The sequence below is a fragment of the Erinaceus europaeus genome, chromosome 1 (assembly GCF_950295315.1).
Source record: "Erinaceus europaeus chromosome 1, mEriEur2.1, whole genome shotgun sequence".
Taxonomy (NCBI): Eukaryota; Metazoa; Chordata; class Mammalia; order Eulipotyphla; family Erinaceidae; genus Erinaceus; species Erinaceus europaeus.
This window is the reverse complement of record NC_080162.1, coordinates 22,493,557-22,520,555: the sequence shown is the minus strand read 5'-3', so window position 1 is coordinate 22,520,555 and position 26,999 is coordinate 22,493,557. Positions and strand designations below refer to the sequence as shown.

Genomic DNA, 26,999 nt, shown 5'->3' with positions numbered 1-26,999 from the left:
CAACTACGACAATTTGGCAAAGCTACACTTTAGATGGGTTAGATGGGGAGGCAGAAGGACAGAAAGAAATAGAGAATAGATGGAGTAAAGTATGTATAGTTAATGACTCCAGGGTGTTCTTTACACCAGCAACTCTACCTAGGTTTAAAATTTTTCAAAACAAAGCTTTAAAGGAAAGATATAGCTAGATGAATATATACCAAAATTGTTGATACCCTACAGATTATAAAGTTATAATATGTTTAAATGGCTATTAATCTGGTTCTTCCTCTGGTGATCATATATCATTTTTGTAATAAACATTAAATTCTTCCATATCAAGATTAAAATAAGATTTACTGAATGCCACTTTCTTATACTTACACATCCACAAGAATCTGGCCCCCCGTTGAACAGGGAACAAGCTATCCTTACAATCTCTGCCTCTATTTTACGCAGCCCTGGGAAGACATCTGGATGCAGTGGATTACTCCAGGCAAAATCTCCATAAGCCTGTATAGAAAGGCAAACAGATATAAAGTGATTACCCTGTACAGAAAACAAAACTTCAACAATTCTAGAAACTAGAAAAATGTAAGATATGTCACAAAAACCAAAAAAAAAATCAATACAGTAGCAGAGACATGAAAATAAGTTATTTTGCAATTTGGCGAGAAAAAAGTATAAATGTGGGGGCCGAGCAGTGGAGGACCTGGCTGAGAACACATGTGCACATGTTACAGTGCTCAAGGGCTCTGGTTCAAGCCCCTGGTCCCCACCTGCAGGGGAAAAGCTTCCCGCGTGGTGAAGCAGTGCTGCAGGTGTCTCTATTTTTCCCTCTCTATATCCCCCTTCCTCTCAATTTCTCACTGTCTCTATCAAATAAATAAAGATAATAATATTTAAAGGATAAATGTGGTCTAATAGCAGAGATTAAAACACGAAACAGAGCTACTTTGAAGTCTCAAGCTTTACCTTCACTCCCAGTTGTGAAATCTAACAAATAACCTTTCTGGGTATCATATGTTAAATGGGATCATTTGATAAGAGTCTGGCAATAAGTTAATACAGCTTTGCACATGCAAAGTACAATACCAGGTGTATATAAATGAGCAGTAAAAAATATCCCAAATGGTCAAGAGACGTATTTTGAGAGGAACTTCTGAGATGAATAGGAATTCACCATTCAGATCAGTAGGACTTAGTACGATGTGGGTCTATGTGGTGTCTGTGTAACAGAAGTGGTTGGAAAAACTAGGTGAGAGCTAGCTTACGAAAGGACTTCAGTTTTCTGCAACATGGCCGGCTTATGTTCTAACTTATAAATAACAGGAAGCCACTGAAAGATGTTTTTTTTATAAATATTTATTTATTTTTGACCTTTTGTTGCCCTTGTTGTTTTATTGTTGTAGCTATTATTATTGTTGTTGCCATTGTTGGATAGGACAGAGAGAAATGGAGAGAGGAGGGGAAGACAGAGAGGGGGAGAGAAAGATAAGACATCTGTAGACCTGCTTCACCACCTGTGAAGTGACTCCCCTGCAGGTGGGGAGCCAGGGGCTCAAACCAGGATTCTTACGCCGGTCCTTGTGCTTTGTGCCACCTGCGCTTAACCTGCACTACCACCCGACTCCTCACTGAAAGATTTTAAAGCACAGAAATAATGATTACAGCACATGGCAAGATACAGCTAGGCAAACCTCATACTATTTAGTACGGCTCACCCCTTAATATATATGTCTCATAGTTACAATCAAGCAGGAGACTATCAGTACAATGTCAACTTTATATGATAAAATAGGGTCTAAAAATAAATCTCACTAGAAATGGAGGGAACTAAAGACAGGAAAAGTCATCAAAAATTGAAAATCACCAATGAGACTACTGTTCATTCTCAGATCATATGATTTGAGACTTAGTGTAGAACATTTACAGAGAGCTTCTATCTCTCCTTTCCATTTGTAATAGCATCAGCTATCTCAAATGATGGGAATCAGTTATCTTGAATGATGGGTATCTATAAAGCCTGGAAACTTAAATCACATGCTACTGTTTAATAGACTAAAGATGCGTTTATTGATAGTGTGGGTATTCACCTATGTTTGGGTAAAGAAAAACTTCCTAAACTTCTTGAATTTTTAAAACAGACTTTCATTAAGTAATTTTTTAATTGCAAATGGAAGGAGAAAAAAAAATGAGGTGACATAAACTGGTAGAATCCATATACATTCCCTTGAAATAGTGGGCATTCACCTTCACCAGGAGTTCCGTGAGTTTCTCCTCCCCACTGTACACTGTTCCGGACGCTTTCCCTTCATGCCATGCGACATCTGGAGAGAAAGTGAAGACAGTGTGTCAGTAAGCAGGAACCTATGGGGTCGTTGGGTCTAAGAAAGATGAATCAGGGGCCAGGGGGGTAACTGACTCAGCAGTGGAATGCATGTGTGAGACCCTGGGTTAGATACACAGTACTGTAGTAAAAAAAAAAAAAAAAAGGCTATCACAGCAAAAGAATGAAATCATCAATTACTATCAACAACAGTGTAATAGTAATAATAATACTGCTATCCATATTCCAAACTGCCTTCTAACAGCAAGATAATCTTCTTTATCAATACTATTTTATGTTTTCTGTATGGCTTAGTTTTAATCATTTTATACAGTGGCTTTTTTCTTTTCTTTTTTTTTTTTTTGTCTTGTCTCCTGGTCTAGATATAGGAAGTGTGAGAACTATTATGAACAGAGTTAGCAGAAACAAGTAAAACAGGGTTGTGAAATTTCGGTAAACTATCATCAGAGTCACAGAAGCAAATCCAGGACCAGACAACTCTACTGAAAATGCAACAGACTTTCATGCCTGAGGCTCTGAGGTCCCAGATCAGCCCCTAGCACCACCATAAGCCAGAGCTGAGTAGTGTTCTAATATAGATGTTTATCTCTGTCTCTCTCTTTCACTAACTAGCTGAATAAATAAATAAAATGTTAGATTCAGTGGCCCCTGTTTGAGATGAGCCTGGAAACCAGAAACCCACACAGAATTAGCCACCTCCTTCCAGCAGCTTCTGCTGCAGCATCCAGGATCGGGAACACAGGAAACACTAGGGGAAAGCTCAGAGGAAAGGTTCCTGACCAGAATGTTCAATCTGGCTTTCCATTTCCTGCCTGAAGTTGTTCCCTACAGACATTCTACATCCTATCAAGGCATCTGTTTGATGTGGGGTCTCAGATTTCTTTGCTACATACAATATGGCTGTGTCCGATTTGAAGTCAAGAGAAAGCTAATACAGAACACACTAACTAGAAACTACACTGAAAATCGCAGCCATGGGCTCTACAAAGCAATGATATTTAACTCCAACAACAAAACAAAGAACCTACGTGTGACTATCCAAACAAATCACTCCATTTTACACAGACTGTCAGACTCTGGGCTGCTGATAGTTTCAGTTCCCTCTTTCCTTAAGGCACTGCTCTATACCAATAATGTCTTCAGACCAGAGCTCATTTGCCTTTCAAATATAGGATGTGTGGCTTCTTTTCATTTTACTGCTTCCAGAGTATGGCTATGGACAGTTACTGTAAAACAGGGAGAAAGGGAATATGGTAGCCACCTAGGTCCCTCATAGTCATGGGCATCTTCAAGATGCAAGTTCAACAGTGATGATGGGCCTAGACCTCGAATAAATCCCTCTCTCCATTGTTACCAGTCATTTCTATCAGGAACAACACAATAGATCCCTTTGTGGACCCCCATAGGACTTTTCCCTCAACTTAGATCAACAACAGTAGAGAATGTTCCAGCTTCTGAAGGGAGGATGGACAACATACCCTATGCTACACCTTAGGAAGATGGGTCAATATAGGGGCAGCTTGTAATGTTTCTACTCATAACCACAGAATATGAGCTCAGATCTACAGGGATGCTGATGTCACATAGGCTCCTAAGCTGAATATGAACCCCAGATCAAATCAAATTGATGGGGGTTTACAGTCAACAATATTTATACCCCTTTCCCATATTAGCTACTCTCTTCCCTGATCCAGCTTTCTGGTCCTTTTTCCAGCCATGACATTATCTCCCCAGACAATAACTTGGATCCACCTGCACATCAGATTTCAGGCTCAGGGAAAAAAAAAAAAAAAAGAAAGAAAAAGAAAAAAAAAAACTAGTATAGCCACAGACCCTTTGGAATATAACTAAAATATGCCTACTAGCTATCTACAAAATGGAGGACCCCCCCCCCAACTCTTCATCTGCACTACTCTAGCCTTTAGGTTTATAATTAGTCAACAACCTGTTTGGCTTTATATGTTAACTCTCTTTTCAGCCACCAGGTTCCAGATGCTAGCATGATGCCAACCAGACTTCCCTGGACAGACAACCCCACCAATGTGTCCTGGAGCTCTGCTTCCCCAGAGTCCCACCCTACTAGGGAAAGAGAGAGATAGGCTGGGAGTATGGATTGACCTGTCAATGCCCATGCTCAGCGGGGAAGCAATTACAGAAGCCAGACCTTCCACCTTGTGCATCCCACAAAGACTTTGGGTCCATACTCCCAGAAGGTTAAAGAATAGGAAAGCTATCAAGGGAGGGGATGGGGTACGGAGTTCTGGTGGTAGGAATTGTGTGGAGTTGTACCCCTCTTATCCTATGGTTTTGTCAATGTTTCCTTTTTATTAAAAAAAAAAAAAAAATAGTGGTCCGGGAAGTGGCGCACTGATAAGGCTTTGGACTCTCAAGCATGAGGTCCCGAGTTCAATCCCCGGCAGCACATGTACCAGAGTGATGTCTGGTTCTTTCTCTCTCTCCTTCTTTCTCATTAATAAATAAAAATAAATAAGTAAATAAATAAATAAAAAGATCAGCGAGTATGCGTTTACTGAGAATCATACCCATCGAGCTGTACTCCTTGAGCTTCTCCAGAACGGCAGATGCGCTCAGACCTTGAGATGGCAGGGCTTTCACGTACTCCTTGTCCACTTTCAGGAATGACATGCTCTTGTTAATATCATCCTTGGTCTTATTCAACTTAGTCTGGATCTGCAAAAGTGAGAAAAATAAAGTTAACAAGGAAATGGAAAAATGAAATACAGAAACTAGAAGAACCAGTTCTGAGACCAAGTCAAGGTTGGGCACCCCATAAGTAATACAGGAGAAGAATGATGTGTTTCTTCTTTTTTTCTAATATACATACTTTTTATTATTTTTAAAATTATTTTATTTGAAACAGAGAAATAGGGAAGGGGAGGTAGAGAGGAAGAGAAACAAAGAGAACCCACAGTCCTGTTTCACCACTTGCAAAGCTTTCCCCTGCAGGTGGGGCCCAGGGGCTTGAAGCCCAGGTCATTCTGCATCGTTACATGTGTGCTCAACCAGGTGCGCCACCTGGCCCCGACATTTTTTTTTCTTAAAGATATCCGGTATTGTTCTGTTTGTTCAGCTACTTTCTGGCATGTACAACACTGATTTAGAAGCCTGAAAAGCCTGAAGGCCTAAGAAGAAGGTCAATTTCCACCCAGCCCCTCACAACTTCCCTACAGGATGTTGACATCGCCATTGCTTTATTTGGTTTGCATTCGCAGTTGCTCCAGTCAGCATTTCTCTGAAGGACCTTGCTCCTGTCCTGACAGCAGCTACTACCTATGAGCTAGTAAACAAAGGTAGAGCTATAAACAGTAGCCAGAAAACAGGCCACAAAGCAGTAAGATAATCTGGCATTTGTGCAAGACAAGCTCCTTCCATAAGGCGCAATGGAAATCTGGGTCCTCCATGACTCCTCATGTGTAAGCACATGACGGAACAGGAGTTTCCTAGGTTGTCAAAAGTACTGTTGAATATTTAAGTGCTAGGAAGGACGAAGATCCTTTCTGCTACATAATTTATCAATTTTGCTTATACTATTTTCTATCCCCATGGCAACAGCTTCCAAGGCATTTTCTTTCATTCATTCACTCACTTAATAAACAACTGTTGAAATACTACACTAAAGCTTTCTAGTCCTATTTCCAACTCTGACACCAGCTCCCCAGATAATACCTTCGGTCCACCTGCATGTTAGCTGTCAGACTCAGGTAACAACTAGTAAAGTTATGGGCCCCTTGGAATATACCTAAAATAGACCTACTAGCTTTTTCCAAAATGGAGACCCTAAATCTCACCTGCTATATTCTTGCCTTTAGGTTCCTGATTATTAAACAATTTGTTCTGCTTTATATCTTAATGCTTTTTCAGCCACCAAGTTGCAGATGCTACCAAGAGGCCAACCTGACTTCCCTGGGCAGATGACCTCACCAATGTACCTTGGCACCCCACCTCTCCAGAGCCCTGTCCCACTAGGGAAAGATAGAAACAGGTTGGGAGTATGGATTGACCCGCCAACACACATGCTCAGTGGAGAAAAAATTTACAGAAGCCAAACGTTCCACCCTCTGTACCCCATAATGATCCTGGGTCCATGCTCCCAGAAGGACAAGGAATAGGAAAGGTAGGGACTGGATGGTAGCCCAGCGGGTTAAGCACACATGGTGCAAAGCTCCAGGACCGGTGCAGGATCCTGGTTTGAGGCCCCAGCTCCCCACCTGCAATGGGGTCAATTCACTAGCAGCAAAGTAGGTCTGTGGGTGTCTATCTTTCTCTCCCTCTGTCTTACCCTCCTCTCTCAACTTCTCTCTGTCCCATACAACAACAGCAATGGCAGCAATAACAACAACAAGGGCAACAAAATGGGAAAAATGGCTTCCAGGAGCAGTGAATTCGTAGTGCAGGCACCAAGCCCCAGCAATAACCCTGGAGGCAAAAACAACAACAACCACAACAAAAACAAGAAACACCAACATGGAGTTGTAAACTGAGGTTACCCAAAGAACAAATAAAAGCTATTAAAATACAGATGAAGAAGCTTCTAGGTTCTCCAAAAAAAAAAAAAAAAAAAAAAAAGATGAAGAACAGGAAAGCTTTTCAAAGGAGGGGATGGGATACAGAACACCAGCGGTGGGAACTGTACCCCTCTTGTCCTATGGCCTTGTCGATACTTTTTATTTTATAAATAAATAAAAGAAATACTACACTATAGATGGAGTAGTGGGGTACATGGTGGAAGGAAAAAATAAAGCACCAAAAAAAAAAAAAAAAACCCTTCCCTCTCATGAGTCACTTTTTAGCAGCAGACAGAAACTAAAGGTCTGTTAATGAGAAGTTCTGGGGAAAATAGCAGTGTAGAGACAGAGTGGTGGGAAATTCTAGAATGATTTTAAGTCATGACATGTGTATTTTAGTGACAGAGCTTCATTCACACATGCTTAAGCTTGATGTCTAAAATCACTCGAAATCTATACAGATTTTCTCATCTCTACGCAACTGCAATAATCTAACAGTGGCAGACAGAAGAGTTGACATTCTTAAATAATGTCAAAGCATGCTATAAACGGTAATGTTTGTAAAATTGCAAATAAAGAACTGCTTCACATTAATGACAATCACAGGAGAGGGGGAAAAATCATAAAAGCTGAGTTTCCATGCATTTGTATAAAACAGACAGGAAATAATAACGAGAGGTATAACAGAAAACAACAGCAGGAACCTCTCCAATGCTAGCTTCAGAAGTTCTATCACAGCACATAATTTTAATCTCTTCATAGCATATATTTGAAAGTATAATTCTTCTTGAAAAGTATTTATGTTTGTTTATTTATTTATTTACTTACTGTGGGAAAGAGACAAGAGGATACACACAGACCAGTGGACTGCCCAGTTTGGTGTTCTAACAGACTAAACTATCTACCTGGCATTCAGAATGATAATTCTTTATGTATCTGCTTATTTACATGTTTCCCATCTTTTCTACAAGTTCCTGTAAGCTCCACAGAGGAAGGACTAGAGTTTTCTCTCCACTATATCTCCAGTAGTCAAGAGAGTACTGACACTGGATAAGGTGCTCAATAAATATGAATTGTGAGAGAGGCCTATCCACAGATACTTAAAGCAAATAACTTCTGAACTTCTAAAAAACAAAAGGTCATTATATAGTTTTAAACACCTTTAAATTCTATTAATAGAGACAGGGTGGGCAGACAGACACAGACTGTAACATGGAAGCTTCTTCCATTTCACTGGGATTTGGACTTAAACTTAAGTCATATGCATGCCAAAGCAAACACACTATCCAGGTGAGTTATTTGCTAGACCTTAATTATTATCTTATAGATTTAAGAATAGTCTCTGAAAGCCTCGCATTTATTTTTCTCAAAATCTAATACTGAAGGGGAAAATCGTGAAGGTTAGAAAAAGAGGAAAACACTATACTCTGTACTCTAGCCCACTGTTTTCACTTTCCCTCTTTCTCTATCCTTTACTAAATGAGGAATAAAGGTTGAATATGGTTTGGAGAGCAAATAAATGCCTCCTCTTATTCTGAATCTCCATCCTATTCCCACTCTCCACTCCACTCTCCCAGAGGTAAGGAACCTGGATCAGGACAGTGGTCTGAACCGGACTTAGTTAAAAGCTAATGATAATTGACATCTTTTCTGATTTGATTAGGAAGGGGAAATGAGAACTGAAATCCAGAAGTGAGAAAGCCTGAAGTAGCTTGTGTAGGATGTGCTGCAGAGATATGGCAGTAAGCTCTCAGATATGAAGTCCCAAATTTGACTCCCAGTGACCAAATTCACAAATTTGATTCCCAGTGCTCTCCTCCACCACCACACACAAATAGGTGAATTTTTAAAAAATGGATTCTTGAAGGCAGGTAGTTGAAAAGTGAAAAGAAAAACTGAGTGGTATTGTACTGGGATTGCTGAGAACATCAAAGACTCATTTACTTACCTTGAGTTGGAGGGGATCATAAGGGACCTGGGTGAAAAATGGGTGCAATTATGTGCACATGCAGACAGATAGTTGTAGAAATGATGGTTGGCCCATGTCTATAAACTTAAAGGTGCTGCAGTGGCTTGCAGTGGGGAGACTGAAGATTCAGAACTCTAGAGGTGGGAATGGTGTGGAATAATATCCCTGTTGACATCTAATTTTGTGAATCAATATTACACCACTAAGCTAATTTTTTTTTTTTTTAAACCAGAGCACTGCTCAGCTCTGGCTTATGGTGGTGCAGAGGATTGAACCTGGGAGTCTGTTTGCATAACTATTACGCTATCTACCCTCTTGAGTCACTAATAAAATTTAAAAAAAAAGAAAAGAAAAAAGAATAGGGAGGCTTCCAAAGGAGGAGATGAGACACAGAACTCTGGGGGTGGGAACTGTGTTGAGTTGTATCCATTATCTTACAATCTTGTTAATCATTATTAAATCACTAGTAAAATCCCAGTGTCTAAGAAAAAAAAAAAAACTTTTTATTAAGGAAGAAGGGGGGATAAAAAAAGCTTACACTGGGGCCTGCCCTGTTTATCTTCACAGAGATAAAGATTCAGTGGGAATGGTACAGAGGTGATTGTCACTCTCCACATAGAATATACTATACTACAGATAGGCACAAAGTACAAGAGTCTAGCTCTGTTAACTTAAGTTTCTAAACCTGGGATCAACAAACCACAGTTCCAGTCTGACCTATCTGTAAAGAGTCTCACTGGAACACAGCCAGGTTCATGCTTTTACCTGTCCCCCTGTTGCTTCTTTCCCACTATACAGAGTGGGACAAATACAATGTAGACAACAAATTCTCAGATGTTTCATATCTAGCCCTTTACCAACCTGATCTAAACCATGTAAGCATCTAAGTCATACAAGAAGTACTCATTTATAGCTGTTGGTAAGATTCTTGGAAACTACAACTACAGGCAAAATGACAGGTAACAAAAGCAGGTCCTTGAATAGTGTCTTTTCAACTTCTTTCTCCCCTTCCCTTCCCTTCCCTTCCCTTCCCTTCCCTTCCCTTCCCTTCCCTTCCCTTCCCTTCCCTTCCCTTCCCTTCCCTTCCCTTCCCTTCCCTTCCCTTCCCTTCCCTTCCCTTCCCTTCCCTTCCCTTCCCTTCCCTTCCTTTCCCTCCCCTTCCTCTCCCTCTCCCTCTCCCTCTCCCTCTCCCTCTCCCTCTCCCTCTCTCCCCTCCCTCTCTCTTGCTCTCTCTTCCCTGATGTAGTAATGATCACCAAGGGTTAGGGTTTTAGGGTTTTAGGGTTTTAGGGTTAGGGTTAGGGTTAAGAGGGGTACAATTCCACACAATCTTCTCTACCACCAGAGTTCCGCATCCCATCCCCTCCAGTGTTATAACAAAATGCTGTCCAAGGACTTGCTATAGCTAAGTTTAGCTCTGTGAGATACTGAATCAAAGTACTGTGTCACTACTATCAGGATTTCTAATTTCAAGTTCTTCCTTAATAGATTGCTCTTTTCTTCTTTGATCAAATATGTTATAGAAAGGGTTAAATCAGATCTCTCAGAGCCTCGGCACCTCTGATATTCTATGCTATACAATTGGAGTGCCATGCCTTGTGCGAAAGTCAGGAGTATCCCTGGTCACTACCTACTAGATGGCAATAGCAACTGTTTCTCTCTAATTGTTATAACACAGTCAGATGTCTTCCGCAGCTGGCCAACCGAAGTCATCCAGCGACACTAGATCACTGGGTTAAGAAACAAGAATGAAAGAGACAGCGTCATGGAGGAAAGGGAAGGAAAGAAGATCAAGAGATTCTACTGGAGGAAAGGGAAGGAAAGAAGATCAACAGATTCTACTGGAGGAAAGGGAAGGAAAGAAGATCAACAGATTCTACTTACCTTGCGACCAATAATAGGCATTTTCCGGACAAGCTTAAAGCTCTTCTTTTTAATCCTTGACCATAAACCTAAAAGAAATGCATGGCTTTATTATGCAAATAAATTTATTTATTAAGCAAATAAATTTTTGAGGCTATAACTTCTTGGTCACAATCTGTGAACTATTCAATATGCTCTCTACAACCTCACTTGCCTTCACATCACAAAGTTTGTATTTTTCTTTAAAAAAAAAACTGATAAATTTAATTTTTAATAAGTAATTCATTGGATGACTCAATTTTTCAAAAAATAAACACAAAGAGTGAAAAGTTTCTTTCTCTCTTATGACCCAGATTTCATCATAGCCCTAGGTAAACACAACTTTTAGTTTCTATTATGCCCTTCTAGAATTTTTTATGCATATCAAGCAACATCTATTTTTAATTGTCAATACTTGTATACAAAAGAGCATACTCTAGTGCTATGTTAGATCTTACTGTTCTACAAAGGAATATAATCTTAGAGATCCTATATTTTTATAGCTTTAGTATATTCCATCACATGAATGAGTCATGATTTAATTTGTCCTGTCCTAATGGGCATTATTTGTGGTTTCTAGTATTTGCTGTTACAATAAATAGCTTGTAGGATCTTTAACAGTGTACCTCTAAGGTAAAAGAATTGCTGAGCAAAAAGACATGCGTATTCCAGAGGTCTTGACCTTTCTGAAGTTTCTAGATGCTCAATGGCTTCCTTTCCCTAACACAAATGACCAATCTATGCTGTTTTTACAAGACCTATGCTCCAGTCTGCCATTCAACACACATCATTTTTTTTTCCTCCTCCAGCATTATTGCTGGGGATCCGTGCCTGCACTACGAATCCACTGCTCCTGGAGGCTTTTTTTTTTTTTCCTTTTGTTGCCCTTGTTTATCATTGTTGTTGTTGTTATTGCTGTTGTTGTTGGCTAGGACAGAGATAAATGGAGAGAAGGGAAGACAAAGGGAAAGAGAAAGATAGACACCTGCAGACCTGCTTCACTGCCTGTGAAGAGACGCCCCCCTGCAGGTGGGGAGCCAGGGCTTGAACCGGGACCCTTGCACTTTGCACCACATGAACTTAACCCGCTGCACTACTGCCCAGCCCCCCTCCACACACATTCTAACATTTTATGAACCTAAAGGTCTCCAATTACCATAGCTATCAGATAGTTTATGCTGCACAAATATAAAAATTTGATCTTACTAGTTACAATGATTATATATACATAGGATCTAAACAGACTATTATACCTTTAATGCATTCATATTCACTAAACTTCAAACAATTATAACAGCAAGAACTTGAGGCTGACATAGGAGGCACTACATACTATCTAAAGGGTTAAAGCATTAATAATTTGCTCCATTTACCAATTCAAATCAGTGCTGCATCAGGGACTTAACTGTTCTTCATTTTCTAGTCCAAGACTACTAGGACCCTATGATGCTTCAAGTACACAGTAGAAAATGTCACTTATTTTAGTTGAGAAATCTAGACCTAGCTCTTGACAAGAGCTGAATATGAACTTACACTGTATTTGTAGTAGATCTACACATTCCAACTTCTCTGGTTAGAAACTCTCTCTGCTATACCTTCTTTTGCTATTTATCATATAATTCTTTGCATTTTCACAAGTTTTTCTGAGTCTCTATCCTTGCCTTTCTACTACATCTTTGCTGCCTAGCACTGTAGCTGGTACTCTGTAAACAGGATAAGATAAGATAAGATAAGATAAGATCAGGCACTAAAACACAAACTCAATAAAATGGCAAAGTGACTAAAACTATTACTTAAAATCACTCTTTAAATTCTGTGTGAATTATGTTTTTTTAATTGATTTAATAATGATCGACAAGACCATAGGATAAGAGGGGTACAATTCCACACAATTCCCACCACCAGAGGTCTGTATCCCATCCCCTCCAGTGGAAGCTTCCCTATTCTTTATCCCACTAGGAGCATGGACCCAGGAGTACTTATTTACAGCCCTATGATCTACACACACTGTCATACATAGATATCTTTCTGTACTTATGATAACATCCTCTTCTCACAGCATCTTCCAATTATCAAAAATTGTCCTTAAACATAGTTTAAACATTATTGTGGGGCCCACTGGTAGCTACACACCTGGTTGAGCACACATTACAATGTGCAAGGACCCAGGTTCAAGCCCCTGGTCCCCACCTGCAGGGGGAAAGCTTCACAAGTGGTGAAGCAGTGCTGCAGGTGTCTCTCTGTCTCTCTCCCTCTCTATCTCCCCCTTCTCTCTAGATTTCTGGCTGTTTCTATCCAATAAATAAACATAATAAAAATAAATTTAAAAAAAACATTATTTTAATAGTCAACTAAATGAGTACAACCCATGGCACATATTCAAAAGCTGCTTGTTATTTGACTATTTTTTTTTTACTTTTATTTATTATTGGAGAGAGACAGAAATTGAGAAGGGAGGGAAGACAGAAAGGGAGAGAGACAGACTGACACCTGCAGCCCTGCTTCACCACTTGTGAACCTTCCCCCGTGTAGGTGAGGACCAGGGACTTGCACCCAGGTCACTGAGCACTGTAATATGTGCACTTAACCAGGTGTGCCACTGCCTGGTCCCTTATTTGACTATTTTCTTTTTTTTTCTTTTTTTTTTTTTTTTACTATTTTCTAACAATATTAAAAACTATAGTGATTCAGAACTATGTCTTTATTTAAGAATGAATGAATTAATGAGGTAGAAAGAGAAAGATTTAATAATCAATAAACTGAGTCAGGTGTTCAAATAATGTAGCTAGGTGCAGAAACAGAAATAGTTTTGTTAAAGTTGTAAAATAAAATGATCTAGGGTAAAGACAATATTAGAGATGGAAAAATTAAAAATGAAAAGGTCATATACATGGTCAATGTCCTAAAAAGATAACCTCAAAAATCAAGTGTCACAAGGTAGAGAGTAATAGGGAATTATACTATTTAAGATGATAAAGAAGGAAATGCCACAGTAAGAAAAAAAAAAAGTTACAGTTCTTTAGAGTTCAGAATCGATGCTACTCCATTCTCTCTTTACCTTACACCTAGGTAAGGTAGTTGTTGTTACGCCGTTTTATTGTGAAGAATCAAGTTAAGACAGCTTATAGATGTTGCTGCCCAAAAGGTGCCATCAACAGGAACCAGGGGAGTTTGTCACCTCCTCCTGCAGGGTAGTATGATTTCTGTTGATGAACTATGGACAGTGAAAGTCATTATTCAGATAATAAAGACATGAGCTGATAATCACAAAGCAGAACTGAAGAAGAGAGTGCACCTTAGAGAGCTGCTAATCCCTGCCCACTCTCCTGTCCCCAGTTGTTATCAAGGTCCGAGCCCATCCTGTGTTCCAGAAACATCCTCTCCCACCTGTGGATCAGCAAAAGTTCTCACTAGTCCAGACTTTAGACTCCTCTAGGGCAATATACTAATAAATACTTGATTGTACAGTGATAAATAGAGTACTTCTACATGAGCAAAGTGCTAGAAGCAGTGACAACTCTTTAGCACAATTATCTTGCATCCCAGGAGGAAAGACCTTCTTATCCAATGGACAACTGTTGACCTACAAAAACTACAGTTCTAAACTACAGTTTAAACATACCTCATGTGTAAAAATAGTTTCCCCCCCCCCCATGTGGGGGTCAGGGGATTGAACGTGGGCCCCACACACACCGCAGCATGGGCACTGAACCAAGAGCACCAACACTCAGCCCCTGGCATGAGAAATCTTGGCAAGGACTAAGAGTAGAAACAGCAAACAAGGTTTCTTAAAGATGGAGTGAACTAAAATTCAGACATGACAGCCATGTCTTATTTCCACTTTAATTAAGTACAACAATAATAATAATATGATAATATGAAATGTTTACTATGTCATAACTTTGCAACGCCACTAGAATGGTTCTATGGTTAGTTAACTACACAGTAAAGAAATAAAAGCAAAATCTGGCTTTTAAATTAATTTTTCCTAGAGAAGAAGAAAAGCAGAAAGAAATATAAAGTGTCTCTTCAAACATGTTATCAGGGAAGTAAATAGTCACAGAAATTTTAAACAAGGGCGGGGGTAGACAGCGTAATGGTTATGCAAACAGACTCTCTTGCCTGAGGCTTCGTCAAGTTTCAGGTTCAATCCCCCGCACCACCATAAGCCAGAGCTGAGCAGTGCTCTGGTAAAAAAAGAAAAAGAAAAAAGAAAAAAAAAAGAAATTTTAAACAAATGAGAATAACAAACAGTCCTCTTCAATGTTAGAGGATTCTTATCCCAAGGAAACTGACGCATATGCCCAGTTAACAATGCAGCAGGGGCACAGGGGAGGTTGCCGAATACCCACCACCATTCCTATCATTTGAATTTAGGCAAAACTAACCAAGCACAACTTGGAGGTGGAAGTAACAAGCAATGAGGCTTCTAGGCTAGGGAGAGGAGAGAGAAGGGCAGAACAGGAATTTGTATCTTACAAAACATGGAGGATTTCCAAGCTGATTACTAACAGTTTTGTCATCTTTCATTCTCTCTGAAAGCTCAAAGTATACTGTCATCGGAAGTTCAACTCCAAGAGGGTAGGGACCCTTGTACTACCTGTGGATATCCCAAAGCCTTGTGCAGTGTGGCATATAGCAGGTGCTCAGATGGTCCTAGCATGAGTGCTATTTCAGTGTTATATGACCTTTACTGAAAAGGACAGACTAAAACAAAAGCCAAAAGAAAAGCCATTTACATTCCCTCCTGGGGAATGGTTTAAACTTAAGAAGATTTAAACCATACTCTGAAATTATATGCATTTTGATAATTATTATCTTCTCTAGTATTTCAAACTCAAAAAAAAATATTCTAGCTACACGAGGGATAGATTTTACAAGTTAGAAGATAGTGTCTTTTCATTCCACATAAACAAATTATAGAAATCAGAGTAAAATCAAAAGGTAAAATATTCACAAATATTCAGCAATCGGTCAGTGGTGCAAGCCTAGTAAAATTTCACTGCATCTTTAAAGTGGGGACAATACACTTACTCTCAGGCTGGAAGACGAAGTCATATGCCCATACTATCAGCAGGGTCCACAGGACACTCCATGCAATCAGTTGCCAGGGCTCATACTTGGTGCAATGTCCGTTTACATAATTCTTGGCTTTTGTGGAATATGCTTCCAAAATCTCAAAGTAGGGCTCAAAGGCATTCTAGAAATATAGGAGAAGAAACCAAAGAAAAAGAAATTGCATTCGGAGGAAGAAAGGAGACCTGTGCTCAGCTTGCTTTTCATTCTCATTTTTCCAGGGCAAGGCCAATCTTGACGTGACCCTACTCCAGCAATATTCTTACCATCTCCTAAAGCCCTCTATACTTCTGTTCAAGGCACTTCAGTATTCGCTGCCCCCTGTGAGTCACAGGGACTTTGATGACATTTTTGTCTTCTCTCTACTTAGTAAAATAAATAGATTGGAATGCTAAGTTCATTGTTTCAGCTCTAAAGTTTCTGCACTATGCAGTATTCGACGCTCCACTCTCTTAACTGAAACGATTTGTCTCAATAATCCTCTCGGCACGTCTTTCCTTCTCTACTTTATTTGAATGTTTTCTACCCTATAACACAAAGGTGATCAGCAAACTGTTTCTATAAAGGGGTGGGAGAAGGTATTCAAAATCTTGGAGGCCAATCTCTGTTACAGTAACTCAACTCTGCTACTGTGGAATGAGCTGTCACAGCTGAGCAAATAAAAGAAAGCAGCATTGATCCGACACAGTTTAATTACAGATACTGAAGTCTTCATTTCATGTGATCCTATATACACAAAATCTTTTTGTAACAGTTAAAAAAGTAATTTACCATTCTTCACCCATGGGCTATATGTAAACAAGGCAGCAGGCCATACTGGTCTATATCAGCAAGTCAACTTTGCTTAAAGACCCTATTTGACTAGAAATCTCTTAACACCAGGAGTTCTGTTTTTTTTTTCATTCTGTGCATCCCCCCATGATACATAGCAAAAACATGAAAAAAATGCCCTCAGCTAAAAAACTGATCCCACTACAAGAATCAATCAATCTCTTCTATTAAATTCTCCCTAAGTATCTATTCATGTTAAATCTTATCATAATCTGCTTTTTGGTCTTCTCATCTGTTTTTTTTTTTAATCTCCTTGACTATACAATTAGGTCCTTGAAGACAAGTCAGCTCTTAGTCACGTATTTACAACTGTCCACAGTTGCCTGTCCAAGATGAGTTTATCTGATAATTTAACTATTGCTTACCAATATTAAATATCCCCAAGTGTTTAAGGCAGCAAGCTCACAGTATCGCTGAGCTATGATAGACCCTTGTCCTTACTGATCTTACAGGTTAATGGGGAAGGTGTTGTATGTATATGTACATACACAGGCATATATATATATTAATAAACTCATTTAACTAAGACTCTTCAGAGCTGGGGGAAGACAGTTCAGCAGATAGAATAGATGCTTTGCATGGTCGAGACCCCAAGTTCAGTTCCCTGCAATGCATGTAACTGATACTCTGATGTCTCCTTGTATTCGCTCTCATAAAATAAAAAAAAAAAAAAGATGAGTGTATGCCAGTCACTTTGCCATATTGTGTGCCTTAGGCTCCAGAGCTGACAGAATCTGGGGGGGGGTCTCTCTTCTCCCCTAGCCCCCTCCCCCGATTATGTAGTTCTCGTAGAAATAAATAAATCTTCCAAATTAAAAACGCAGAAAATTAGGGCCTGGGAAGCTGCTGAGCAGTATCATAAGGCACTGGGTTCATTCCTTGGCTCCAAATCCTTTTTTATTTCAGTAAGAGATGGGGGTTGGGGAGAGCTACCACAGTACCTGAGGTTCCTGCAAAGCCATGGCTCTCCCGTGGGGTGTCGGGACTGAGAGCCAGGACACCACGCGCACGGCAAGGTGCGTGACCTACCCAGAGAGTTATCTTTCTCCCAAAAAAGTGTTGTTGTTGTTGTTTAAGATAACAGTATTGGTTTAGATTATGCCCCCATGTAATATCTACATGCAATATTTTAGTAAGAGTGGAAAGCTTAGGAGGAAGGCAGGTGCTCAATAAATGTTTGTTACAAACATATATACCCTTAGCGATTAGGCTGCACTATAAGGTAATGAACATTAGGCAATACTGGGTTCCCTAGAGGGCTGGCTACTCAGAGAAACTAAACACAGCTTATCTGCAACCCCCTCATAGTTTATAAAGCCCATTCCCCAGAGTACACTGTTGCTATCAACAACCTCAAGCCTGCAAAGCAATGCCAGATAGGGCTTGGAAAGACCAGAAGAGTCTATCAAGTCATCAGAGGTATGCCATCATTTCCATCATTATAAAGAATCTTCTAGGGGCTAGGCGGTGGCACACTGAGTTAAGCGCACATAGTATGAAGCCCAACCTGGTTCAAGCCCCCAGTTCCCCACCTGCAGGGGGGAAGCTTCACAGGTGGTGAAGTAGGTCTGCAGGTGTCTCTCTGTCTCTCTATCTTCCCTTCCCCTCTTGATTTCTCTCTGTCCTATCCAATTTTTAAAAAATTTTTTTTAAAAAAAGGCCTTCAGGAGCAATGGATTTATAGTGCTGGCACCAGGCCCCAGCAATAACCCTGCAGGCAATCATCATCATCATCATCTTCTTCTTCTTTCTTCTTCTTCTTCTTCTTCTTCTCCTCCTCCTCCTCCTCCTCCTCCTCCCCCTCTCCCCTCCTCTCCCCTCCTCTCCCCCTCCTCCCCCTCCTCCTCTTCCTCCTCCTCCTCCTCCCCCTCTCCCCTCCTCTCCCCCTCCTCCCCCTCCTCCTCCTCCTCCTCTTCCTCCTCCTCCTCCTCCTCCCCCTCTCCCCTCCTCTCCCCCTCCTCCCCCTCCTCCTCCTCCTCCTCCTTCCTCTCCTTGCTCTCCTTCCTCTTCTCCTTCTTCTAGTGCAATGGCTGTGATCAAATGGCTACACAGTTTTTATGACTGAAATGATGAGAAAACAATCACCCAGATCAGCTTTTCCTCATTCACTGAGCAAAGACAGGCTACTGATGTCAAAAGATAATTGTAGGTATCAAATCTTCACATCAAGGTGTAGTAGTATATCGTTAGTATTAGAGAGAAAAAAATTCAAGAAATGCAAACTATTTATATTTTTAGTTTATTAAGATACAACTTTCTACTATTTATGAGATTATGCCCAGCAGAACTTTCTCAGCAAGGAACTGGAGATAACATACTGGTCATGCAAAATGACTCTCATGCCGGAGGCTCTGGGCTTCCAGGTTCAATCCCCACTGCCACTAAAACCAGAGTTGAACAGTGCTCTGGCAATAAAATAAAATGTAAAAATGTCTTGGTTGGTCTGGGAGGTGGCACAGTGGATAAAGCAGTGGACTCTCAAGCATGAGGTCTGGAGTTCTATCCTCGGCAGCACATGTACCAGAGTGATGTCTGGCTCTTTCTCTCTCCTCCTGTGTTTCTCACGAATAAATAAATAAAATCTTTAAATAATAAAATAAAAATGTCTTGGTAACAGTTTTAAGGAGCTAAGAGGAATCTTTGAAGTCAAAGACCTTCAAAATGCCTTTCTATAGTCTCCTACTCCGAAGTCAGGACGGAAACTGCACTTGGATGGATCCTAGCAAGGTTCATGAATAAGCACCTTGTCAGTCACAAAAGTTACATCTCCTGGTCTTATCCTGAGGTCTTTCTAGTGTCAAAAAAAAAAAAAAATCTGTCCCCAATGAAAAAACACTTCGTAACACTGGCAACAGGCTACTTTGCTGACTCTTGTGGGGTAAGGTATGCTAGCTCCTTGGGAAAAAAAGGGATGAGGCAGTTCCTTGGGGCCTTGCAAACAGCACAAACCCCAGGCTGGGTCCTGATGCAATACTCCAGCCCTTGGGAAGTGTAGAATTTAAGTGCTGAAGGAAACTAGGAGTCAAGCCCACAAATCTTGACTGGACAGAGGTCCCGGAGTAAAACTGTGCATTAAGTTCACAGAGACATGCTAATAACATAGTGGAGACTAGGAGTCAGTCTTCCCAACTTCATAGTACTTTTTCAGTTTATCCTCAGTGTTCAGAGCAGAGGGTCACTTAACACATTACAATCCAGTCTCATCCTAAGAGTCTTCTTTTCACAATTTATGCTCTTGGCAGACTCTTTCTCGGATATGCATTACAGTATAGAACATACTCAAAGTGTGTAACTAGGTGATGACTAATGACAAACAGCTAGACAGAGATGCCACAAGGATGTGACCTAATTATAATTACTATTTCTCACTATGCTTTCTTGCTTACCATAATATATTTCTGTGCATATGCACCTGTACAAAAATTTATAATTATAACACTTAGGATTATGTTTATTTCAAAACAATCTATATACTGTGTCCCTGGAAATAGTAGAACTATGGATAGTCATCTCTGAAAGTCATTAGTTTGCTGTACAACCAGATCAATTAGTTCATCAATCTATGCCTCCATTTCTTCATCCTGAAAAAGGGACACGAAATAGTCACAAAATAAATCGCTTGAGTCTGTGAGTGTGTGTGGATATTGATGTCAAACCCTAGCTTAACAGAACATTAGACACCTGCAGACCTGCTTCACCACCTGTGAAGCGACTCCCCTGCAAGTGGGGAGCCGGGGGCTTGAACCAGGATCCTTGCACCTGTCCTCGTGCTTTGCGCCACGTGCGCTTAATCTGCTGCGCTACCGCCCGACTCCCAGTGGTTACATTTTTCATCTAGCTATTCTGGATTTTCTCATACCAAAAAGACTTAAGACAGTGCATATTCTATAGTAAACTTATTAAACAACTATCAGGCAACTATTATAATGAACACATCTCTCTCTCTCTCTCTCTCTCTCTCTCACACACACACACACACACACACACCACTTTAGGGGAGCAAGACAGTTAAGTGAATGTGACCTGATAGTGAAACTTACAAATTCTGTAAAAGTTACTTATTCAACCAATGAATTTTAAACGTCTCTCATATGGGCTTTCGGAGTTTGCTTAGGGAGTATTTTCGTTTTCTTGAAGTAATTTGAGGACTTAGTCTGCTAGCAAGCTAAGCTAATTGTAGGCTAACACCTGTAGAAAAGTAACTTGTTAGTAAAGGATTTTGTATCTTTTTTTTTTTTTTAAAAATGTATATTTATTTTCCTTTTGTGTTGCCCTTGTTGTTTTTCATTGCTGTTGTAGTTGTTGTTGATGTCATCGTTGTTGGATAGGACAGAGAGAAATGGAGAGAGGAGGAGAAGACAGAGATGGGGGAGAGAAAGATAGACACCTGCAGACCTGCTTCACCGCCTGTGAAGCGACTCCCCTGCAGGTGGGGAGCCGGGGGCTCAAACCGGGGTCCCTATGCCGGTCCTTGTGCTCTGAGCCATGTGTGATTAACCCGCTGCACTACTGCCCGACTCCCGGATTTTTTATCTTTTTGACTAATTTAATTTCTTCATCAGTTAATAATCCTGGTCTCAAAAATGTTAAGAGAATGAATCAGAAGTATAAAAAAGTACCAAGTGTGAGTGTAAAGTAGTGTTTCGTTTTATTTTCTTCATTGTATTATTCAACTACATTTTAAATTTAAGGAAACCGGAAATAAAAATCACTCCAAGGCCATCCATGGTCATTACTCATTTAGAGGCAGGTGGAACTTATTTAGTGAGTCAAGCAGTTTTTTGTTGTTGTTGTTGCTGTTGTTGTTTTTGCCTCCAGGGTCATTGCTGGGGCACAATGCTTACACTACAAATCCACTGCTCCTGGAGGCCATTTTTCCCTCATTTTTGTTGCCTTTGTTGTTGTTATTATTGTTATTGCTGTTGTTATTGGATAGGACAGAGAAAAGTCAAGAAAGGAGGGGAAGACAGAGAAGGGGAGAGAAAGACAGACACCTGCAGACCTGCTTCACCACTTGTGAATCGACTCCCCTGCAGGTAGGGAGCGAGGGTTTGAACCGGGATCCTTGCACCAGTCCCTGGACTTTCCATCATGTGTGCTTAACATGCTGCGCTACTGCCTGGCTCCCAACTTTTTTTTTAAAGGAAGAGACACAGGAACATTAAAAAAAAAAGTACAAACTGCATCTAAGACTTGTGAGAACTATGATGCTTACCATGTGGGCAGTGGAACACAGAACTCTGATGTTGGGGTCTGTGTGGAATTAAACCCCTGTAATCTTATAATCCTACAAACCATTATTAATTCACTAGTACAAGGAAGAAATAGCAAAGAAGTAAGCTGTGTGATCAGAGAGGTAGCACAGTCTCTAAAGTACTGGATCCTCAGGTGTGAAAAGAAATATATCATAAGCAGTATGGTATCAGGTATTATTCTGGAAGTTTTAGGTTTTTATCTTTCTTTTGCTGGGTATACCAGATTGTATTACACAAATTCCAAAAAGGCTTATCATCTATATTGTATTTTTAAAGCAATGGTGGGGGTGGGGAGGTGGGGGACCATAACAACCCACACAGAAAAGGCGGAAGCATTTTAAAGTGTTAACTTGTAGAGAATATCGGTTAGCACTTATACAACTTAGCCTCAAGGCGCTTGTAAGCTGAGAATGGTCATCAGTTTCATTTCACAAATGGGAGACACTGGGGCCAGTGGTGGCACCCCTGGTTGAGCGCACATGTTACAAATGGGAGACACTGTAGTCAAGAACAGCTAAGCAATTTGCTCTATAGGAAACTGATTAAAAAAGAAAAGGGGGCAATCAGGTGTTTAGCCCAGACTTCAGCTACACTCAGGAACTGGATTCTCGGATGTTGAGAACCATTTCTCAAAGTTTCCAAAGAGTTTAAACATGTAAACATTACCGAGAGGAACAGCATCCAAAAAGAAGAGTTTCAGAGCTAATCAAGAGCTGTGAAACCAAGCAGAGAAACCAACAATAAATTCCAATGTGCCTTCTCCTTCCGGCCCCTCACGTAGTAACGAAAAGAAAGTCGGGATAAAGATCAAAGGACAACACTTTCAGGGGCAGAGCGATCCACTCTATTTCTGAATTGCCACAGACATTCATTCCTTGCCAAAAGAAAATGCATGAATTATGCTCAGCTGATTTTTACAAAGCACAAAGTTTGCTAAGGTTGCATGATCAAAAACAAAGAATGCACAAGTTGGCTTCCTTCAGCTCCAATAACATTCCCTTAACATTCAAATTGCTTGCTTGTCCAAGATGGACTGTAGACTACCAAACAGACCTGGGTTCCAAGTGAACGTCTGTCATTTTCTAGAGGGAAATTTCATAACAGTAATGCCCAATAATATCCTCATACAGTCACTTTGATGGGTTTCTAGCCAAAATTACCTGTCTACAAAAGGCACATCTTCACAGGGGCAGAATGTCTTCTTCACATTTATAATACTGCAGATCCCTAGTATGCCACAACTTAAATTACTTCTCATAAGTCAGTCGGGACTCTCAATGTACGAGTCAACTGTATTAAGTTATCAAAGCATTCAACACTGGTGAGGAAACTCACCAAATAACTGTTCAACATCTCAACTCTTTTACACCACCAGATGCTGATAGGAATACAAGTGAGAGGACACATGTACTTTTTATATTTTCTATACCAAAGAAAACAGCATCTTCAACATGGTAAGAACTCAACATGTATTGAACTAAATTATAATACTAGGAAGAATGTAACGCTTACTCAGTTAATGTGAAATCACTACTGTACTATCACTACTTAGGATAGCTTGCTTGATGTAAAGCCCTATGAAATTTCTGTCTTCCCATCCTTCATACCTCACTTTTTGACATTTCATTCATTTATTTATTGGATAGAGACAGAAATATAGGGGGTGGGAGTTGGGCGGTAGCACAGTGGATTAAGCAAACATGGCACAAAGCACAAGGACCAGCTTGAGGATCCAGTTCAAGCCCCAGCTCCCACCTGCAAGGGAGTTACTTCATGCGCAGTGAAGCAGGTCTGCAGGTGGCTATCTTTCTCTCCCCCTCTCCATTTCTCTCTGTCCTGTCCAGCAACAATGACATCAATAACAATAATAGTAACCACAACAACGATAAAACAAGAGCAACAAAAAGGGAAAAAAAAGTCTCCAGAAGCAGTGGATTTGTGATGAAGATACCAAGCCCCAGCAATAAAACTGGAGGCAAAAACAAAAAAGAAAAAAGAAATATAGAGGGAAGGGAGAGACAGAAAAGGAGAAATAGAGAAAGAAAAAGAGAGGGAGAAGGAAAGGGGGGGAGAGAGACAGAGAGACAGAGAGAGAGAGATCTGCAATGCTGTCTCACCACTCATGAAGCTTTTCCCCTACAGCTGGGGACTGGGGGCTTGAACCCAGATCCTGGCACTTTGGAGCATGTGTGCTCTACCAGGTGCATCTCCACTGAGCACCCATCCCCATTCCCCACATCTCTTGATGGCAGTGGACTGACCCTGCAGAGGAGAATGGCTGCTTATATGTAAGTGGACTCTGCACATACCAGCACCCTTAGGAAGGGTTCACAAGATGTATCATGTCATAAGCCACTGGAGCTCAAAGGGAGGTAGGTTAAAGATTAGTTCATAAATACTCCATCTTTCACAGATAAAGACACCGACACCTAAAGGTCACACAGCTTGAAAACAGCAAAGTCAGAACTCAAATGTTCTGCTTCAAAATGTATTGTTTTCCTACTACTCAGTTGTTCCCAGAGCCAAACTATAAATGGCACAAATTCCTAGTAGAACAGCAGGTTCAAGACAGACAGTTTTCATAGTCGCATCATGAAGTTTACTTCACAAGCTAAATTAAGAGCCACACTTCACTACTCTCCCAAGTAAGAGAGACAACACAGCCAAATAATCGAAATGCTGTCCTACAAATGCCACATACTTTCAGGGTATTGACTGCTACTATGCTCTCTCAAGCTGCAAATCTCATTCTCCTCTCATCCAGAAATGTAGAAACATTATCTGCTTCCAAAGAAATAATTTAGGACAAAGAAATCAATAGGGAAATAGCAGTTTTAAATGAAAATATAGGTGCAACGAACCTAACAGATATATACAGAACTTTCCATCCCAAAAGAAATGAATACACATTCTTCTCAAGGACACATGCAACATTCACAAAGATTGACCTTATGGTGGACCACAAAGACAGCCTAAGCAAATATGTAAATAATAAAATTATAAAATGCCACCTTCTCAGACCATGATGGTATGAAGCTAGAAATCAACCACAAAAAGAAAAGAAACGGGAGTTGGGCAGTAGCGCAGCGGGTTAAACACACATGGCGCAAAGCACAAAGGACCAGCTGAAGGATCCCGGCTCAAGCCCCCGGCTCCCCACCTGCAGGGGAGTCAGTTCACAAGCGGTGAAGCAAGTCTGCAGGTGTCTATCTGTCTATCTTTCTCTCTCCCCTCTGTCTTCCCCTCCTCTCTCCATTTCTCTCTGTCCTATCCAACAACAATGACAACAATAATAACTATAACAATAAAAAAAAACTACAAGGGCAATGAAAAGAAAGAAAGAAAGAAAAGAAAGAAAAGAAAAGAAAAGAAAAGAAAAGAAAAGAAAAGAAAAGAAAAGAAAAGAGAAGAAGCTGCCTCAAAGTCTGGAGACTAAACAACATTCTTCTGAACAATAAATTCATGGGTCTTTGAAAAGATCAAAAAAAAGCACTTAAAAGTACTCCAAGAGAACTGTCTATAAGATCGGACTACCTCCAATCCATTTCAGAGATTTAAAAAAAAAAAAAAAAAACAGGCTCAAAGAAAACAATCTGCCTTCTCTGAGTTCAAATGAAAGGCAGAGTCCCCATCAGGACCTCTAAACTTATTTATTCACACATGGTAAAGGCACACGCTCTGCTCGGTGAGCTAGCTTCTAGTCCCTCAGTATTTTCTACTAAACCAGTGGAATGCATCAAATTCATCCAAAGAGAATGGGCTGATTGGTTTGCTTGTTTTCATAATACTACATCCAGAGGTTCAGAAAGTACAGACAGGAGCCTGGAAATATGCATTTGGAAAAACTTCATGGTGAAGAAAAATGCATCCCGGGGCACCTTTTCTCTACGCGAACACATGTGCCCACCCGTCCTCCAGATCCATCCCATTCCCTTCTTTTATAAAGGCTACTCAAACTGAGTGGCTATCTATCTTTTAGACAGTGAGTGGGAAAAAAAAATTCTGCCAAACTCTCCTAGAAAGAGCCCAGTCAAAGCAACCCATGTCAACTGGTTATTCCTGGCTATCGGTGATTCTCTGGCTAACTACTAATTAACACCCTGCAATGCTACAGAGAAAAATGGATTATTTTAATCTTCCCTCCACTTTCTCCACCGATAACACAACAGCACAATCCAACACTCCAGAGAAGTCAGAATTCCAAACTATGAAACAAAAATGGGCTTTATTGATGAAAAGAAAAGCCTGTTTTACCCAAGTTTTTACCCATTGCCTGTATAAAGATTAAGTGGTACTCTAAAGATTATGACTTTAGTTAGGAAGTTAAATTACAAAAAAGATCCAATGTGTTTATTTTCACTACTTCTGCCCTAAAAACACAGAAAACAAAGCTAACTGAATCTGACTCTCTTTCACATCACACTCTGCAGAACTTCAAAGTGTAAAGTAAACAGGTGAAAAAAAAAATAGTACTGTTTTGAGAGTCTCCAATGGTACTAAAGTTTATTAGCCAAAACATATCACAAGCCCAAAGGGAAAAGTCCCTTGGGCCATTAAAGAAGTAAGAATTGAGCAACAAAGCCAAATAGCAATCTAACCAAGCAAGTAGAAACTACTAAACAGGGACATCTGAAGGGAATGAATCATCATTTCTTAGGAGGTAAAAAAGCAAACCATACACTTCCCCCCAGATTTCACTGAGTCAAGGCATCCATGATTCCTGTCTAGACAAGTCTCAAGAATCAGACTGACATGTGCAATGCTGTTCTATGAGATTAATAAAATCTAACTGCTCTATACTGAGAATTGAATATTCAAATAAAACTCACCTCAGAAAGGAGGCAGGCATACACTGCGCTCAGATCACTAGCAGGCACTCGAGGGAAACCAAGGTTTTGAGTTAGTAAAAGGCAAAGATCACAGACATTGCCAAGTGGCGAAAAATAAAAAGTGTGAAGATGGGGCTGATTCTGTCAGTATTAGTCTTCTGAAATACAAAAGAGATACCCCATGGGTGTTAAACTAATAGCAAAAACTAAAAATGCCTAAAATTGAGTTCGTAAGTAGAGGAAGAAGCTGAAGGAGGTATAGATAAGGGCAAATCATGGGTT

General features: G+C 40.2%; 1 protein-coding gene across 4 annotated transcripts in view; it reads right to left on the bottom strand.

The window, feature by feature from the left end:
- Positions 1–26,999, bottom strand: part of SGPL1 (sphingosine-1-phosphate lyase 1) — a 58,464-nt gene that overhangs the window by 17,944 nt on the left and 13,521 nt on the right. For 3 of the 4 annotated variants that reach the window (XM_060200973.1, XM_016188575.2, XM_007524139.3), the window contains exons 3-7: positions 15,761–15,926; positions 10,709–10,776; positions 4,873–5,020; positions 2,233–2,309; positions 364–492 (exon numbers count right to left, since the gene is read on the bottom strand). In XM_060200973.1, coding sequence (XP_060056956.1) covers positions 364–492; positions 2,233–2,309; positions 4,873–5,020; positions 10,709–10,776; positions 15,761–15,926 — 588 coding nt within the window. Of the gene's footprint in view, positions 1–363; positions 493–2,232; positions 2,310–4,872; positions 5,021–10,708; positions 10,777–15,760; positions 15,927–20,019; positions 20,215–26,999 lie in introns of all 4 variants that reach the window. The other variant, XM_060200992.1, reaches the window with a different exon arrangement.